This window comes from Callorhinchus milii, unplaced genomic scaffold (genome assembly GCF_018977255.1).
Source record: "Callorhinchus milii isolate IMCB2004 unplaced genomic scaffold, IMCB_Cmil_1.0 Scaffold5, whole genome shotgun sequence".
NCBI classification, from domain to species: Eukaryota; Metazoa; Chordata; class Chondrichthyes; order Chimaeriformes; family Callorhinchidae; genus Callorhinchus; species Callorhinchus milii.
In genome coordinates this window covers 4204382-4220094 of record NW_024704746.1, presented here as the reverse complement: position 1 = coordinate 4220094, position 15713 = coordinate 4204382, and the positions used below count along the sequence as shown (strand labels likewise).

Here is a 15713-nt window from a genome sequence, read left to right as displayed (position 1 = left end):
TCGCTGGTTCACAGGCCTGTGTCTTCTGTGTGCAAGACACTTGCTGGACAACACAAAGTGACAGTGGAACTTTGCCTACATGCACACACACACACACACGCACTCTGAAACACTGAATTGACGGTTTGTTGTGTAAAACAGCTTCTGATTCCTTCCAGTCCCCGAGGCCTCAGGTGCTGAGGTGCAAGGCAGGGAATGGAGCTGTGGTTTTGACGCCATGAGGAAAGGGAGGGGGGAGAGACATAAACATTAGTTGTAAATCGCAGTAAGGAGAAGCCTGCAGTTCTGGGCATCTGATTTGCAGTGAAAAGTTAATCCTCTTGGGAGTTTATAATAAACCATTTCAATAGCTTAGCCTATGTGTGTCTGTGTGTATGTTTGTCTGTGTGTAAGGGGGGGGGGGGGGCGTTGCTGTGTGGTGCGTGGGTGGGGTGGGAGCTGTGGGGCTATATATAGTCTGTAACCTCAGTCTCTTAGTTACTAATAAAACGTTGAACCCAGGTTAGGGAGAAAGGTGGGATGGTTTGTTTGTCGTTGGTAACCAGGAGACAGAATCTCAGGATCGCAGCCTGCAGGAGGAAGATGAAATGGAACCAGACCGTCCCGGAGCTCAGCACTGCGGTCAGTACAGGGCCTGATGTTAGTATCAGCCAGAATTTCGGATCTAAACGGGCTTTACTGAACTCCTTGTCCTCTCTTTAACCAGCAAAGGAGCTTTGATGGCATGTCTTTGGGGTCATCGGGGTCCATGGCTTTCCGGGAGAAAGGTACAGGGGCTGAATGATGCGCACACCCTAACGCTGGGGACCTGGGCTGCTTTGCTAATAAAAACAGAAGCGGCTGGGAATACTTAGCAGGTTAGGCAGCATCCATGGAGAGAGGAATGTGGATTAGTGTTTCAGGTCATCGACTTGACACACCCACCTGTGGTCAACGACCTGAAACATTAACCCACTTTCCTCTCTCCATAGATGCTGTCTGACCTGCTGAATGTTCCCAGTGACTTCTGTTTTTATTTCAGATTTCCAGCATCTGTAGTATTTTGTCTTTCGTTTCCTGTCACTCACATTGGCTGTGTGCATGTGGATCCGTGGGGGCGCGAGTATGTGGATCTGCGCTCGTGTGTGTATCCGCGCCCGTGTGCATGTGTGGATTTAACGTGTATGTGTGTTTCCCACAGGAGGTCGGGGCTGGGGTGGAGGCTGTTCGCGGCTGTGTTGGAGTATCACTGGGCTGGTGCTGTTGTTGCTGGGATTACTCGGGGCTGCTGTTGTTTGTGGAATTCTCTTCGGCATCCCACTGCCCACCGCAGGTCAGCCCGCTACAGGCAGCTCAGCCCGATAGACTGACTGTAGGTCAGCCCATGACAGGCAGACTCCAGATCATAGGAACAGGTGTAGACCATTCAGCTCCTTCAGCCTGTTCCGCCATTCTATAAGATCATGGCTGATCTGTATCTTGATGCCAATTACCCATCTTTGCCCCATATCCCTTGCTATCCTGACCTCATAAAAATAACAAGCAGACTCCAGGTCAACGCCTGCTACAGGCAGACTCCAGATCATTTGGTGATGAAGAACAAAAGGGCTGTTTGTGTAGGACCGAGAGAGTTTTCGCCAACGAAAACATAGTCACTACACTTTACATTATATCCTGTGAAGCGCTTTGAGACATCTCGATGATGTGATAAGACGCTATATCAAATGCAAGTATTATTTATTTATTATTAAAACTACATTTTGTTGGGGGAAAACCACACACTTGCCATGTATTTTTCCAGCACAAAGATTCTGTGCAACTGTCAGCAACACGTCCGGCTTCCTGTGTGATGACAGAGTGACTTGCCTGCAGCCGTCCCAGGTGTGTGACCGAGCGAGAGGCTGTGTAACCGGAGAGGATGAGGACCCTGCACTGTGCGGTAGGAAAACCTTCCAAAGATTAACAATCTTACTTTAGTGTCTCATTGTCTTTCCCACGTGACTCCTGACCCCTCTCTTTCTGGCCCTCCCTCTCCTCCCCCCACCGCTCTCTTCCCCCTCCATCCCCCCGCCACCCCACGCTCTGTGCCCCCAGGTAACTTGCCGCACTCGCTCCCAGTCCACCTGCTGTTCTTGTGCGGAGATGCCGTCTCCTGGATTTACGCCGACAAAGTGTGCGACGGCTTCAACAACTGCGGAGACTGCTCGGACGAAAGTTTCCCCTGTGAGTATCAAATTGCTCTGGTCCATAACCGGATTAAAAAAGATAAATATTCACGGTTGAATTGTAATAATAATCCTTACATTTGATAGTACATGGCACCTTATCACGTCTTCGGGACTTCTCAAAGCACTTCACAGAATATACTGTAAAGTGTAATAACCTGTATTTTATTGGCGAAACATGGCCACCGATTGCGCAGAACAATGGTTCATTTTGATTAGTATTTGTTTAATATTCTCAGTGTCAGAGTGTGGTGGCTGTGGGCCCCAGCAGTGGAGCTGTCAGTCTGTGTTCTATCAATTCTGTGGCTGTGTGCCCAGGGCGCTGTGCCAGGATGGCATACAACACTGTACCGACTGGTCAGATGAGTACATCTGCCAGGCATAGGCCACGCCAGGAACTGTCCACTGCAGGAAGACAGTCAAGAGACATCGTGACACATCACAGACCTGAAACCTTACAGTAAAATGGCTTCACAGACTGTGTATTGTGTGGAGTTTGAAGCTTGGAACCTCTGTGCTCAATCCCACATCGAACATTAAAGATCCTGCGGTGCAATTGGAAAAGAGAAGGGAGTTTCTCTCTCTCTCTCTCTCTCCGTCTCATGGCCGACAATCCCCTGGATAAAATTAGTCGACTTCAAACACTGAAGGTTTGGAAATGCTGCTTGGAACCCGTCTGTGTTCAAGGTTAAACCGGATCCCACGGTGTCAGTTCATGGTGAAGTTGGGCGGTTTAGGAATGCGCATACGTTGCTGAGTGTGTGTGTGTTGCTGAGTGTGTATTTGGTGAGTGTCACAATTACATCAGAAAAATATTGGAAACTGTGCTAGGATCGGGGATGCCCTTACTCTTAGCCCAAGAACCGTCCACAGCTTTTTTTTTTGTTCATTGTCAATCAATTTATTCAGAAATAAAAACTGTAAAATCTGTAAGTCGATACAGACAGAAGCTAGCCACAACATTCCTTCAGGAAAGAGGAATAAAATCCCTCAAACTACTGCCAGGCCTCAGGCCGGCCCGACTTCATCCCACTCGAAGGGTGAAGATGGTTTGAAGATATTAAGAAGAATAATCCTTACATTTGATACAGCACCTTATCACAACTTCAAAATGTCTTAAAGTGCTTCACAGAATATACTGTAAAGTGAATTGACTTTACATTTGTGGGCGAAAACCAGCAGCCAATTGCGCCCACAGTGTCCCCCAAACAGTCCTGGAGCGAGTGACCAAATTATTATTATTCATTTTTTTTGGAGGGTTTATTACCTCCGGAAAAGCGATCTGCCAATCGACTAACAACTGGGTTCCATATTAACCAGAGTGTGGACCTTTACACAAACTATCTCCTCCCCCATTGTGGGGTAGGAGTGTGTAGTCATGTCCCGTAGTAGTATCTGTGGGAGAGGAAGGGTGTCACATTCACTCAGTAACTATTGAGCAGCTCCCTGTCCTGGGGGGAGAGCTCACTGAGCTCCGTTACTCTGCGTTTGGGAGGAGGGGCGCGCACAGTCCCCGGTACCGACTGGACCCCTGGCGTTAACCCAGCCGTGCTGTGCTCAGTCCCGTGTGCTTGCTGCCCCGTGTCGGCCGCTGAAACTGCAGTCTAGCCGGCACCTGGCCCGTCTCCGGCCTCTCAGCCTCGGTCACTGCCCGAGCTCCGTCTGTGGACAACAGTACCACAGGTCAGGTCATGCCCATAATGTCGGACCCAGAGCAGCAGCTACTGAGAGCTGTGTGTGAAGTGACGGTTAATGTGGGGCCGCAGCGAGGGAGCCGAGAGCAGATCAGTTCCGTGGGCAGCCTGTGTGACTGTGGCTGGAGGTCGTAGATGTCGAGATCTCACAATCGATCACGCAGGAAACACAATAAAGCCCTCACACAGACACGCAGTAAAGCACTCTCACACAGCTACTTACAGAACCTGCGAGCTGCTGCGCTGGGCTCAGTGTGAGGCTGAGACATGGAGGCGTTATGTTCCCACTGCAGCACCACCTGTAACAGTGAGAAAATGTGAGAGCGCGAGTGTGATGGAGAGTGAGTGAGAGAGAGAAAGAATGACTGAGAACGAGAGAGTGAGAGCAAGTGTGAGCGAGAGAGAGTTTCCATTGCATATGATATGGAGAATATTAAGGATCGGCTGCCTTCTCAGTAGCTGAGAGTGTAAATGCAGCAATGAGTCAGTCTGACAGGCTGTGTTCTGAATAACTGATCTCAGCCACAAAGCGGTCAGTGTGACCTCTGTCATTAGCCAGAGTTCCCATGGCTGATCACTGTTCAGTGACACGTTTTCCCCCAGGTTTGTGTGTGGGGGTTGGGGAGGGTGGGATTGGGGCAGGTGAATTCCTGCTGGGCTCACAGCGCATAGGAGAGTCTAGTGGAGGAGAGATTCCCTGTAGGGTTACCTGCTCTGCCCAGCCCTGCGTGCTACACAGCTCGTGCTCAAACTCCCCCAGAGCCTCCACCACCGGTTGCAGCCATAGCTTCTTCCAAACCGTCCTGGTCAGCGACCTCACATCCTGGAGCAGAGCAGCAAAACACGTCAACATACCAGCTCAGTACCCCTCAACAGGGCAGAGATTACACCATCAATGTGACAGCAGCACCCCGCCCCTACTTCCACCCCCGAACAGCTCTCTTGCTCCATCAGCCCCTCTTGCCCCTCTCCTTGCCCCAGCTTGACATTGGACCCTGTTAGTGTGCAGCACTGTGACCTGTTCCCCCGAGTCCGTCCTCACCGTCACACCGCAACCCGACATGTCCAGGGCGCGGAGGCTGGGGAGGCAGCGCAGGAAGCAGACCCCTCGTTCACTGATATCGGGGTTTCCTGGTGGCAGCAAACAACATATAGGAAACCAGAGTGAAAGATAAGGACACAACGCTGGCCAGTGCTCGGTGCGACCACAGGTGGTGTGACCACAGACGGTGTCGGTGTGACTACAGGCGGTGCAACTACAGGCGATATCAGTGTGACTACAGTCGGTGTGGCTACAGTTGGTGTGACTACAGGTGGTGTAGATGTGACTAGTCGGTGTGGCTACAGGCAGTGTCGGTGTGGCTACAGGTGGCGTCTGGTGTGACGACAGGCGGTGTTTGGTGTGACAATATGCAGTATTAGTGTCACTACAGGCGCTGCCGAGATCAAACCCACCGGCCAGGCCCAGCACTGCCAGCTGCCTTAGGCCTCTCCGCAGCACTCTGGCTGGTGCCGTCATCGCCCGCAGCCCCCGGTCAGACAGCCCGTTACCTCGCAGGTGAAGGCAGGTCAGGCTGTGTGGGGGGGAAGAGGAGGCACTGTGTGAGATCACACCTGTAACCACTTCATCTCCGAACCCAACACCCAGGAGATCCCAGGACACAGACGGGAATCAGAATGGATTGGGAGAGAGAGAGGGGAATGCACAGGAAGGGAGGTGGGGGAAATGGACAGGGAGGGAGGGGGGAGATTGGGCAGGGAAAGTGGGGAGGAATGGACAGGGAGAGGTGCAGAAGTGAACAAGTTGTTTGGGTGAAGCTGATTAGGAGTTTCACCTGGACAGCGCTTCGCTGGTCAGGAGCTTGAGCAGCTCATGTCCGTCCCCCAGCCCACACCCCGACACGTCCAGGTGGGTCAGACCCCGGAGAACCTTCAACTCCTCCAGCCTTCCGCACACAACCTGAGGCCTGTGGAGATCAACAGACGCAGGCCCAGTCATCCATACACACATACAGAGGCTCAGTCACTCACACAACAACAAATTACATTTTACCCAGTGGCTTTCTTGTCGGGAAGATGTCCCAAAACGCTGGACAGTTACGGATTTGCACCTAATCTTGGGGTCGGGATCGGGGAGAGTGGCCGAAAGTGCAGTCGAAGAGCAGGGTCTTGAAGGAGGCAAGGGAGGGAGAGAGGTGAACGGACTGTGGGATGGAGTTCCAAAGAGCGGGGCCAGAGCCTGTTGAGTGGAGAGTGTGGACAAGTCAGTATGGAGTTAACAGGCCACAGAGGTAGGTAGGTATGTGATTAGTATGATACAGGGCTGTATCTTGCAGGAGATGACCCCAGCCTGGGGGAGCTGCAGGGAGCAGAGCCCTCACCTGTCTCTCAGGCACAAAGAGCGCAGCACCAGGCTGCCGTAGGCCTCGCTGAATATCCTCAGAGCTTGGACACTGACCCCAGGAGCCAAGAAGGTCTTTGAGGCCTCTAACTGAATGAAGAGCCTCTCTGCGATCTGCTCCGGGAACCCCACCAGGGACTCCACATGTTGCACGTGAGCGGCAATGAACCGCAGCAGCAGCTGAAAGAGTGGCCGAGGGGAATAGCGAAGGCTCCCAGCCTCTGTGTAGGTAAACACCAAGTGGTCCGTCCGGCAAGAACCCTCTGGCTTCTCTCCGTCCTCGAGGCACAGCCTCACTGAGCCACTTCCCCGGGGAACCAGCCGCATTGACCGGGGCCGCCCTGAGCTCGGTCTCCGGTCCCCGGCACCGTTAGCCAAGTACAACCGGCCCGATTCCCTCACGTACACAGGTCCCAACTCGAGGGCAGGGTCCACATGGCCTGCGGCAGCCATAGGAAAACAGCCTCCGAATCTACCTGCAGGAAAGGAAAATGAAGTGAGCTGAGATATGTGCAGAGCGTCAGGGATCAGATGTTTATTCAAGCGCTTTGAATAAACATTCAAATTTGTGGGACATTGCTGTGCGCAATTGGCTGCCGCGTTCACCCACAAATATACAGTCGATTCACTTTACAGTGTGTTCTGCGAAGCGCTTTGGGACGTCCTCCCGACGGGAAAAGCGCTATATCAAATGCAAGGATTATTATTATTATTATTATTTGAGTCACGGAAGTGCCAGAGACGCCGTCCTTCAGATGAGCCGTTAAACTTCACTCCCCGGGGAGTCCGTGCCCTGTTCAGGCGGACGGTAAAGCTCCTGCGAGCGGCACCAACAGCGGGGAAAAGAGAAGCCAGTTTCTCTCTCTCTCTCTCTCTCTCTTTCCCGGGTCCTGGCCGACAATCCCCACATACAATCCCTCGCTCGCTTTGCGACTACAAAACACAGTCACTACACTTTTAACAGAAAATCCTGGGAAATGCTTTGGAACGCCCTCGCAGGGCGAAAGGCGCCCTCACGAATTGGAAGGCTGAGCGTTATTAATAATAATCCCTCCAAAAATACTAATGGGGGGGGGGGGTCACTCAATCCACGGCTGTTTGCGGGGACGCTGCCGAGCGCAATTGGCTGCCGCGTTTCGCCCGCAAAACGTACAGTCACTACACCGTGCAGGGGAATGCTGGGAAGCGCCTCGGGCTCTTTCGCCAACGTGTGAGAGGGCCGTCGTTAAACTCGCCGCTGCCGCACACACTCACCGCGTCAGTACCTCACGGGCCCCGCGGCGGCGCCAGAAGAGGCCGTGGAGGCTTCAAGGCGGAGCTCAGGCCCAGTTTCCGGCGTCGGTTGCCAGGGTGACGCGCCGTTTCCGGTTCCGGCGCCCCGCTGGTTGCCCGGGCGACGGGCGGGCGGACGGGCGGCCATGGGGCGGCGGGATGTCGGCGCTGGGGCTCAGCTGCTGCTCGCGGCCTCCGGGGACGAGCGATTTCCGCCCGAGGGCATCCTGGACGGGTAGGCCCCGAGCCCCGGCCTCACCTCCTCGCAGCCCCGGGATCGCCGAACCCCGAACGCCGACCACAGGAGCAGCGACACAGCTTATCATTCCCTCCTCCCGGGCCTCAGCCTCGAACTCGGCCTCATACCCCCACCACTCCCCCGGGCCGGGGGGGGGGGAGGGGGGGGAGAGCTGCGAGTTCACAGTCGGGGCTGAGGCCCCAAATCGCCTGACGGGTTCGTCCACAAAACACACAGTCACCACACTTTACAGTGCATCCTGGGAAGTGCTTATAATGATAATAATAATAATCCTTGCATTTGATATCGCGCCTGATCATGTCTTTGAGGCGTCGCAAAGCGCTTTAAAGTGAATTTGACTGTGTATTTTGGGGGCGAAACGCAACAAGCAATTGCGCACAGCGGTGTCCCACAAACAGTCGTGGATTGAGTGTGCAAATTCGCTTTGGAATGTTGGGTTTATTTTTTTAGCCGCTGCATCAAATGCTGGGATTATGTGGAGGACGGAGAGGAGAGACTCTGGAGTTTCTCATGTTCCACGTTTCCTGTTTGCAGAAACACCGAAACCTTCTGGATGACGACAGGAATGTTCCCCCAGGAGTTTGTCATCAGTTTTCCCGATCTCGTACAGATTAACAACGTGAAAATCCACTGTTTCAACGGTAATTGCTGGGCCTTTCCTGTGTTTAACACTGGGTCTTCAGACACTCTGCCCCCACCCTCTGGAACTCCATCCCACAGATCCCCCCGCCTTGCCCCCTCCCTTGCCTCCTTCAAGAGCTATCTCAAGACCCTCCTCTTCGGCCATGCCTCCGATCACCCTCCTTCCCCTCCAAACTCCCCGATCTCAAACCCCGGCTCGGGTCAGAAACACTAATTATCCAGCACCTTGGGATGTCCTCCCGAACGTGAAAGGCCCTATACAAATGTAATTTACTTCTTGTTGATCTCACTCAGTGGGTACCATCTGAGTAATTATAGTTATGCTTGGAGTTATACTTACAGTTACAATATGATTTATATTCATTCAGCATCTTTCATGTGTCGTGGATGTCTCAAAGTGCTGAATAATGTTGGCTTGGCAATCGAGCTGAGAGATTTAGCAGAGTGCAAATCCCTCCATTGCAAATCAGACACTGGGGCCATTTGAATCCATTTGTGCCTTCAAAACACACAGTCACTACAGTTTACAGAATCCTGTGAAGCGCTTTGAAACATCTAACTCGAAAACTCTATTAAACGTGTTCTAAGGTAATTAAACAAGGCGCAAGAGAGAAGAGATTATTCAGTGACCAGTTGAGCCAAGTAGCATAAGAAAGTGGTAGATTTCATTCCCTCTTTGTCCTGAGTTCATCTCAGTCGGGAGGAGGAGTCAGTGCTATATTGATTGGCCTTGGTGCCTGGGAATAGGGACAGATAATATCAGTCAGGATCCAACTCGTGCTCTCAGGTCAGAAAACTCCTGCTGGAAGGTACGTAACATGGGGTGGGATCAGTATCCATTGGTCCAGCGGTTAGATACGCTGTCTGTCTGGCCTCACACATTGGGGGCTCCAGCACTGTCAAGCATTCTGGAACGATACCCTGCGCGAGGGGCGCTATATAGATGCAAGTTGTTGTTGAAGGAAGGTGAAAACCAGGCAGGAAATGCATTGTGTGATCAGGACAATTGGAACCCACACTGTTTTTCTGTGTTACTCCCTCACCCAAGAAATTTCCTTCAGATATATCAGAGAGTGAGGATTATTACAGGATAGTCCTGACTCAAAGACAATATTCTAGGGAGATGTCATTAGAATTTTTGGCAGATCAGCTTTCATGCTCGCGGGTACGATGTGATATTGGTGTAAGTTGCTATGGCCTGCACTGACACCAGAGCCTTCATGCCTCCTCTTTTACAGTGTGCGGACTCAGCATAGAGACAAGCCTGGCCAAGGACCCCGTTGACTTTGAGCTGCTGTGTGAGAAGGGTGAGTGTGTTGAGAAGGTGAGGGTTACTGTGGGGAGACTCGCTTTGTCCTGGCTCACATTATAACAATAATCCTTGCATTTGATATAGTGCCTTATCACATAATATTATTGCTGAGAAGTCTCAAAGCACTTCACAGAATATACTGTAAAATGACTGTATTTTGTGGACAAAACGTGGCAGCCAATTGCACATAGCAGTGTCCCACAAACAGTTGTGGATTGGGTGACCAGGTTCTGCTCTCCTCCCTTTGCAGAGCTTTTGCGGAGTGAAGATCAACTTCAAGTCCAGGAGTTTGAAGTAAGTGATTTATTGTTACTACGTTAAGCTGTGATGGGCTTGAATGGTTTGTCGCTGCCCTCAGGGCAAAGCCACTGAACCAAACATCAGGACAAGGCCCAGTGCTGGCCTGCCCTGGGGCGTGGGACAGGCTGGGAGGTCTAGTCCTGGTGCGGGACTCAAACCCACAAATCCTGATGCTGGGGGTTGGGGTTGAGCATGGGGGTCTGCACTGTGTCTGTGGGTTTTGCTGCAGGTCAGTTTTTAAACTTTGGCGTTTGGTTCCACAGCAGAGGGAGGCCAGCGCCAGGCACCTGCGCTTCGTCATCCACTCGGGATTCGACCACTTTGTATCTGTGCACAAGGTGTCTGTGGAGGGCGAGGCAGCCAATGATTAAACCATACCACATGGGCTGGGCGAGGCTGTGAGTGTAAATAGTTTACAGCAATGTGTACAAATATTGTTCAGTGTGTGAATAAATCAGCTTTCGCTAACACATGATGTTCTTCATTCATAAGAGCAAGAAATTTAGCAGTGTGCAAATACCTCCATTGCAAACAGCCACTATAGTGTTTTGAAGGCACAAAGGGCTTCAAACAGCCACTTTAAAATAAACTATACCATTCAGGGATTGGGTGGGTGATGCAGTCTTTGTATACATAGCAAATGGAATGCATGGTTTACATTATCAGCCGATCAAAGCCAATGCTTAATCCTTTCCTGACTATATCACATCCTCTGTAGGTTTCACATGGAACCGTCATAACCAAGTTAGCTGCCCTGGGGTCTAAACGTTCACACCAGAGCCACATATAGCTGTTGCTGGTGGTGTGTCACGTTAACCACACGGGAACACCAACGTGGCATGCTCCTGGAGTGCAGTACATGTGGTTGACGTGAAGCAGGAGTTGCCCTTTGTGATTGTAATAATCATTGCATTTGATATTTGATATAATCGTTGCAGTGCGGACCCATACGCTCAACCCCAAACCCTCGTCTTCGAGATGTTTCAAAGCACTTCACAGGATATACTGTAAAGTGGATCGACCGTGTATTTTGTGGGCAAAACACGACAGCCAATTGCACACAGCAGTGTCCCACACACAGTTGTGGATTGAGTGACCCAAGTTGTTATTATTTATTGGGGGGATGGATTATTACCCCAGAAAGCGATCCGTGAATCGACTTAACAACCGGGTTTCTACTTACTGCTAGGTAAATAATAATAATAATAATCCTTGCATTTGATATAGCGCTTTTCACGTCAGAAGGACGTCCCAAAGCGCTTCACAGAACACACTGTAAAGTGAATTGACTGTATATTTGTGGGCGAACGCGGCAGCCAATTGCGCACAGCAATGTCCCACAAACAGTCGTAGATTGAAAATGACCAATTTATTATTGTTTGGGGTTTTGGAGGGATTATTATTAGGCTCTGTGTGGAGTAAGGAAACTTGCCCAAGGTTTCGCCCTCTGCCTGGAATTGAACTCAGGTCTCTCACTTGCAAAGCGAGTGCTCTAACCACTGAGCTACAGGACTCCATAGGCATGCAGAGGAAAGAAGCACTGTATAAATGTATATTGTATATATATATAAAAATGTTTATTACACCCCATCCAGTGCAAGAACAGATGTAAGAGATTCAGTTGGAGATGACAAATATGGTTGTGTAATAATCCAAAGTTTATTAAGTAAATCACACAAACTCAAACTAAAGCAATAGATACACTAAAATCGATATTTTCCGGTCCCACTGGGAAGAAGTGCTGACCCTCTAGTTTGACTTCACCTATTCCATAGTTACATCTTTCTTTTATGAGTTTCTAACCCTGCCTCCCTTTGTCACAGTGAATGAAGCCCCCACCCTTTTACAAGCTTCTAGCAACCTTGTGAGGGCTCTTTTCCTATGGGAAAAAAACTGATAGGGAGAAAGAGAGCTGAGTAATGTTGTGTTGGCAGCCTTCTCCAGCCTGTGTGTTTTTCAGCCTTGGGTTAGGCAGGTTTCTGAGGTTGTAGCCTTTTCTTTCTGAGGTCCATTGTTCTGCGCTTAAGGATCTGATTGCTAATTATCTCAGAGGAGTGAACATCTTCCCAGGAAAATATGAAATATAATCAGAAGCTAACCTCGACTGGTCCAGCAAAGCTATTTTTAAGCCCTGCTAAACTAGTCATTAAATCAAATCCACACACCCTGCCACACCACATCAAATCCACTTTATTAAAGGATTATGGGCAGGTTACATTCTAAAAGTATACAGAAATTAATTAAAAGCCTTTTTTAAAAAAAAATGCATCACAAACATAATCTTACACAGACACTGACACCCCAGGGAGTGACTAAGATAATGCATGTGTGATTCCCAGGCCATCCCTCCACACGTTACACAGCATTTCCCAGGAAAGGGTCACCATAAACAGAACAGCAGATACAATGGCAGAGAATACATAATGTGAAGTAAGAAATCAGATAAAGGATGTTGAGTGTTCGATCACTCCTGATCCAGAAACTAACCAAGAACAAAAGAGCTGTTTCTCCGTATTCAACACATCAGCTCCCAGCCACAGCGTTTAAGGCTGAGAAAATCATTCTGAATAAGGGAGAGAGTTCCTTTGGTAAAGGTTTTCAGGTTTGCTGCTGTTAACGAGGCTGGTCTGTGTCTCTGTCTCTCGCTGGCAACAGTTCAGTGATTTACTCTAGTGTGTGTAGAACCCCACGTACTTCCTCTGGCTTGTACCCCCAGGGACCCAATCCACTCTGCAAAACATGACCACACATCAGGGATCACAGCACATTGTGTTCCGCGTATAGCGGGATATATACACAGTTACATAGTGTGGCTGGCAATGGCAATCCTCCAAGCTAGATCTGAAACGCTGTACACTGTCCAGCGCCTTGGGACGTCCTCCCGACGTGAAAGGTGCTATACAAATGTAATCTTGTTGTTGTAATGTTAACCATGTATAACAGCAGGTCACCCGGTCTCACTCAGACAACTGGCTAACTTGTGGGCGCAGAGGGCATTCAGAGTGCAGGGAGGTGGGGGGGATATGGGGCGCACGGGTGTGCGGGGGGAGTACAGCGTGCGCATGCGGGGAGGTATACAGGATATATGGGGCGTGCACGGATGCAGGGAGTATAGCAGGGTGTGTGGGATATATGGGTTGTGCACAGATGCGGGGTGAATAGCAGGGTATTTGGGGGTGGGGGGGGGTGCAGGCAGTACCTTGTAGATGATGGTACCGTTATGGATGATGTACAGTCTCTCGGGCTGAGCTGCATACAGAGCGCTGGCCTGATTGTCCATGTTGTCCACCAGCAAGGGGCAGGGCAGCCCCTCACTCAGCAGCTGCCGGGCTGCGCTCAGGCGGTCACTCAGGCTCTGGTGGTGTCTGATCTCCACGTTGTTCTTGAAAGCCCAGCCATCTGCAGGAAAGTCACGGGGTGAGAGACAGGATTCCAGCACTGAGCCTTTGCTAATTTAAACCCCTGCCAGTTTACTGATCAGCATCCCACCCCCCCACCACCCCATTCGGGACATTCCCCCCAGGCTCGAGTGACTGCCCGCTTACCATATGTGTGAACCCAGCAGCCATGTCTCAGGCTGTGTGACTGGGCCATCATATTCTGTCTGATCCTGTCTCCACCCCAATGGCCAGTAAATGGTCTCTGGACAGTGACTGGTGGGTGGGGGAGGATTCCTGGCTAATGTACTTCCTGACACCAGCCGGCCTGGAGCCTGATGATCTTGGCTACGTGCCCAATGCCACCCCGTTAACATGGTGAAGGTAATAGCTGACCTGTGGCATGCGCCTCCTCAATGTAGATGATGAGGAAGTCAGCGACCTGGGCAAAGTCCTCGGCCAGCTTCTTGAAGTCGCCCAGCTTGAAGAGGAACGGGGGTCAGGTACAGCTGCCAAAACTCAGTACCAGCGGCCGGCTCCCTGCAAACCAACAGCGGTAACCTCGTCAGCCCCTTAATAATAATAATCCTTGCATTTAATATAACGCCTTATCACGTCTTCGAGACGTCTCAAAGAGCTTTACAGAATATACTATAAAGTGAACCGACTCTAGATATCGTGGGCGAAACTTGTTGAGTATTCTCAGGTCTCCAGTCCAGGCTGAAGCTCCAGCAAAGTTGAGCACAGATGGGGCCTTGCTCCTGGGACCCACCGCCTCCAGGTTGTGTATGTGTATGGGAGACAGACAGGTAGAGGCTGTGTGTGTGTGAGAGAGAGACAGACAGACACAGACACACAGACAGAGGCTGTGTGGGCGCAAGAGAGAGAGAGAGATAGACAGACACACAGAAAACAGACAGACTGGCGGGCTGACCACCATCATCACCCTGAGGCCCGAGGGCTGCCCCGCACTCACCCCTGATGAAGCTGCGGATAGTGTGAGCTGTGTTGTCCAGGTCAATGAGGGTAGTGTCGGGGGCTGGCTGGCCGGGGAAGGCTCGATCCCCGCTGTTGGCGATGATGCTGGTGGTTACTGCCCGCAGGGAGCTCAGACTGAACATACTGGGGCCCCAGTCCTCAAAGCGGAACCGCGGGTTCAGGGTCATGGTGGTCTTCAGGCCGTTTCTCAGCTCCAGCCTCCTCGTGGTAGCCGGGAACAGGGTGAGCATTACCCGGCCCACAGCCACCCTCACACAAATACACACCAACAGCAGCACCGTCTGCATGTAAACTACCACTCGTCGCCACATCTCTCCCCTCTGTCTGCCTTCAGCCACCAGCAACTGTTTATCTCTTAGTGCTTATCACTAACTAAACACATTAACATCATTTCCACAGCTCAAAGTTTAACCGGATGAAGCCTGCAACTGAACAGTCAGAGACTCGCACGCACGCACTGGTACACACACACACACACACACAGTGATAAAACACAAACTATGATACACACACACTATGATAAAAACACATTCATAAACACACACTGATAAACAAATACTGTGATAAACACACACATACTATGATACACACACACTGATAAACGCACTCACACTACGATACATACATACACACTGATAAACACACACACACACACACACACACACAGGTAAGATACAGGTATACAACCCCTTTCAGGGCGGGAGGGCGTCTCAAAGCGTTTGACCCCTGAAGCACACACGCGGAACAGTGGGAGTCCTGTCGTCGAGTGGTTAGAGCACTCGCCTCACAACAACAACAACAACAACAAGATTCCATTTATAGAGCGCCTTTCACGTCAGGAGGACGTCCCAAGCGAGAGAGGACCTGGGTTCGATGCCCGGGCCGGGCCAAACGTTAACCACGTTCCCTGACTCCACGCGCCCGGTCACCGGGCAGCGAGTCGGAACCCGGTCGTTAGTCGATTGACCGATCGCCCGAAAGGCGTTACAGAAATGTCATTTGTTGTTGTTTTCTGTGGTTAATAATCCTTCCAATCAATGATAAGTTCGGTCACTTCGGGCCATCACTGTTTGTGGGGCGCAATTGACTGCCACATTTCGCCCACAAAATACAGTCAGTGCCGCACTGTACAGTGAAGCCTTTAGACCACATGAGACCGGTTCCGCGCAGTGGGAGCAAATCACTCAAACGGGAGCGACTTCAGCAGTGATCAGAAACACAGCGGCGGCGGGGCTCGGGGGCGGGGCTAGGGG

At 51.1% G+C, this 15713-nt stretch overlaps 4 protein-coding genes across 6 annotated transcripts; 2 read left to right on the top strand and 2 right to left on the bottom strand.

The window, feature by feature from the left end:
• The first annotated feature begins 436 nt into the window (after positions 1-436).
• Positions 437-2788, top strand: LOC103188834 (low-density lipoprotein receptor class A domain-containing protein 1). Of its 2 annotated transcripts, XM_007908968.2 has the most exons (6): positions 437-621; positions 707-767; positions 1181-1312; positions 1781-1918; positions 2074-2202; positions 2444-2788. In XM_007908968.2, the coding sequence occupies exons 1-6, from the start codon at positions 520-522 to the stop codon at positions 2587-2589; spliced, it is 708 nt and encodes a 235-aa protein (XP_007907159.2). In that variant the 5' UTR covers positions 437-519; the 3' UTR covers positions 2590-2788. The 2 variants fall into 2 exon arrangements, with proteins under 2 accessions (XP_007907159.2, XP_042191802.1); XM_042335868.1 differs by lacking the exon at positions 707-767.
• A 710-nt stretch (positions 2789-3498) lies between these two features.
• lrrc42 (leucine rich repeat containing 42) lies at positions 3499-7630 on the bottom strand. Of its 2 annotated transcripts, none has more exons than XM_042335866.1 (8): positions 7554-7630; positions 6280-6775; positions 5734-5865; positions 5354-5472; positions 4941-5029; positions 4608-4721; positions 4122-4197; positions 3499-3866 (listed from the first exon to the last, which is right to left on the bottom strand). In XM_042335866.1, exons 2-8 carry the CDS (start codon positions 6750-6752, stop codon positions 3742-3744), a joined length of 1128 nt encoding a protein of 375 aa, XP_042191800.1. In that variant the 5' UTR covers positions 6753-6775; positions 7554-7630; the 3' UTR covers positions 3499-3741. The 2 variants fall into 2 exon arrangements, with proteins under 2 accessions (XP_042191800.1, XP_042191801.1); XM_042335867.1 differs by having other exon boundaries at positions 6280-6771; positions 7554-7599.
• A 65-nt stretch (positions 7631-7695) lies between these two features.
• On the top strand, positions 7696-10554 carry hspb11 (heat shock protein family B (small) member 11). Its single transcript, XM_042335646.1, has 5 exons — positions 7696-7806; positions 8365-8471; positions 9711-9779; positions 10035-10078; positions 10348-10554. Exons 1-5 carry the CDS (start codon positions 7718-7720, stop codon positions 10453-10455), a joined length of 417 nt encoding a protein of 138 aa, XP_042191580.1. The 5' UTR covers positions 7696-7717; the 3' UTR covers positions 10456-10554.
• Positions 10555-11723: 1169 nt separating this feature from the next.
• Positions 11724-15675, bottom strand: dio1 (iodothyronine deiodinase 1). Its single transcript, XM_007908971.2, has 4 exons — positions 14438-15675; positions 13858-14001; positions 13284-13483; positions 11724-12814 (listed from the first exon to the last, which is right to left on the bottom strand). Exons 1-4 carry the CDS (start codon positions 14769-14771, stop codon positions 12749-12751), a joined length of 744 nt encoding a protein of 247 aa, XP_007907162.2. The 5' UTR covers positions 14772-15675; the 3' UTR covers positions 11724-12748.
• Positions 15676-15713: the final 38 nt, after the last annotated feature.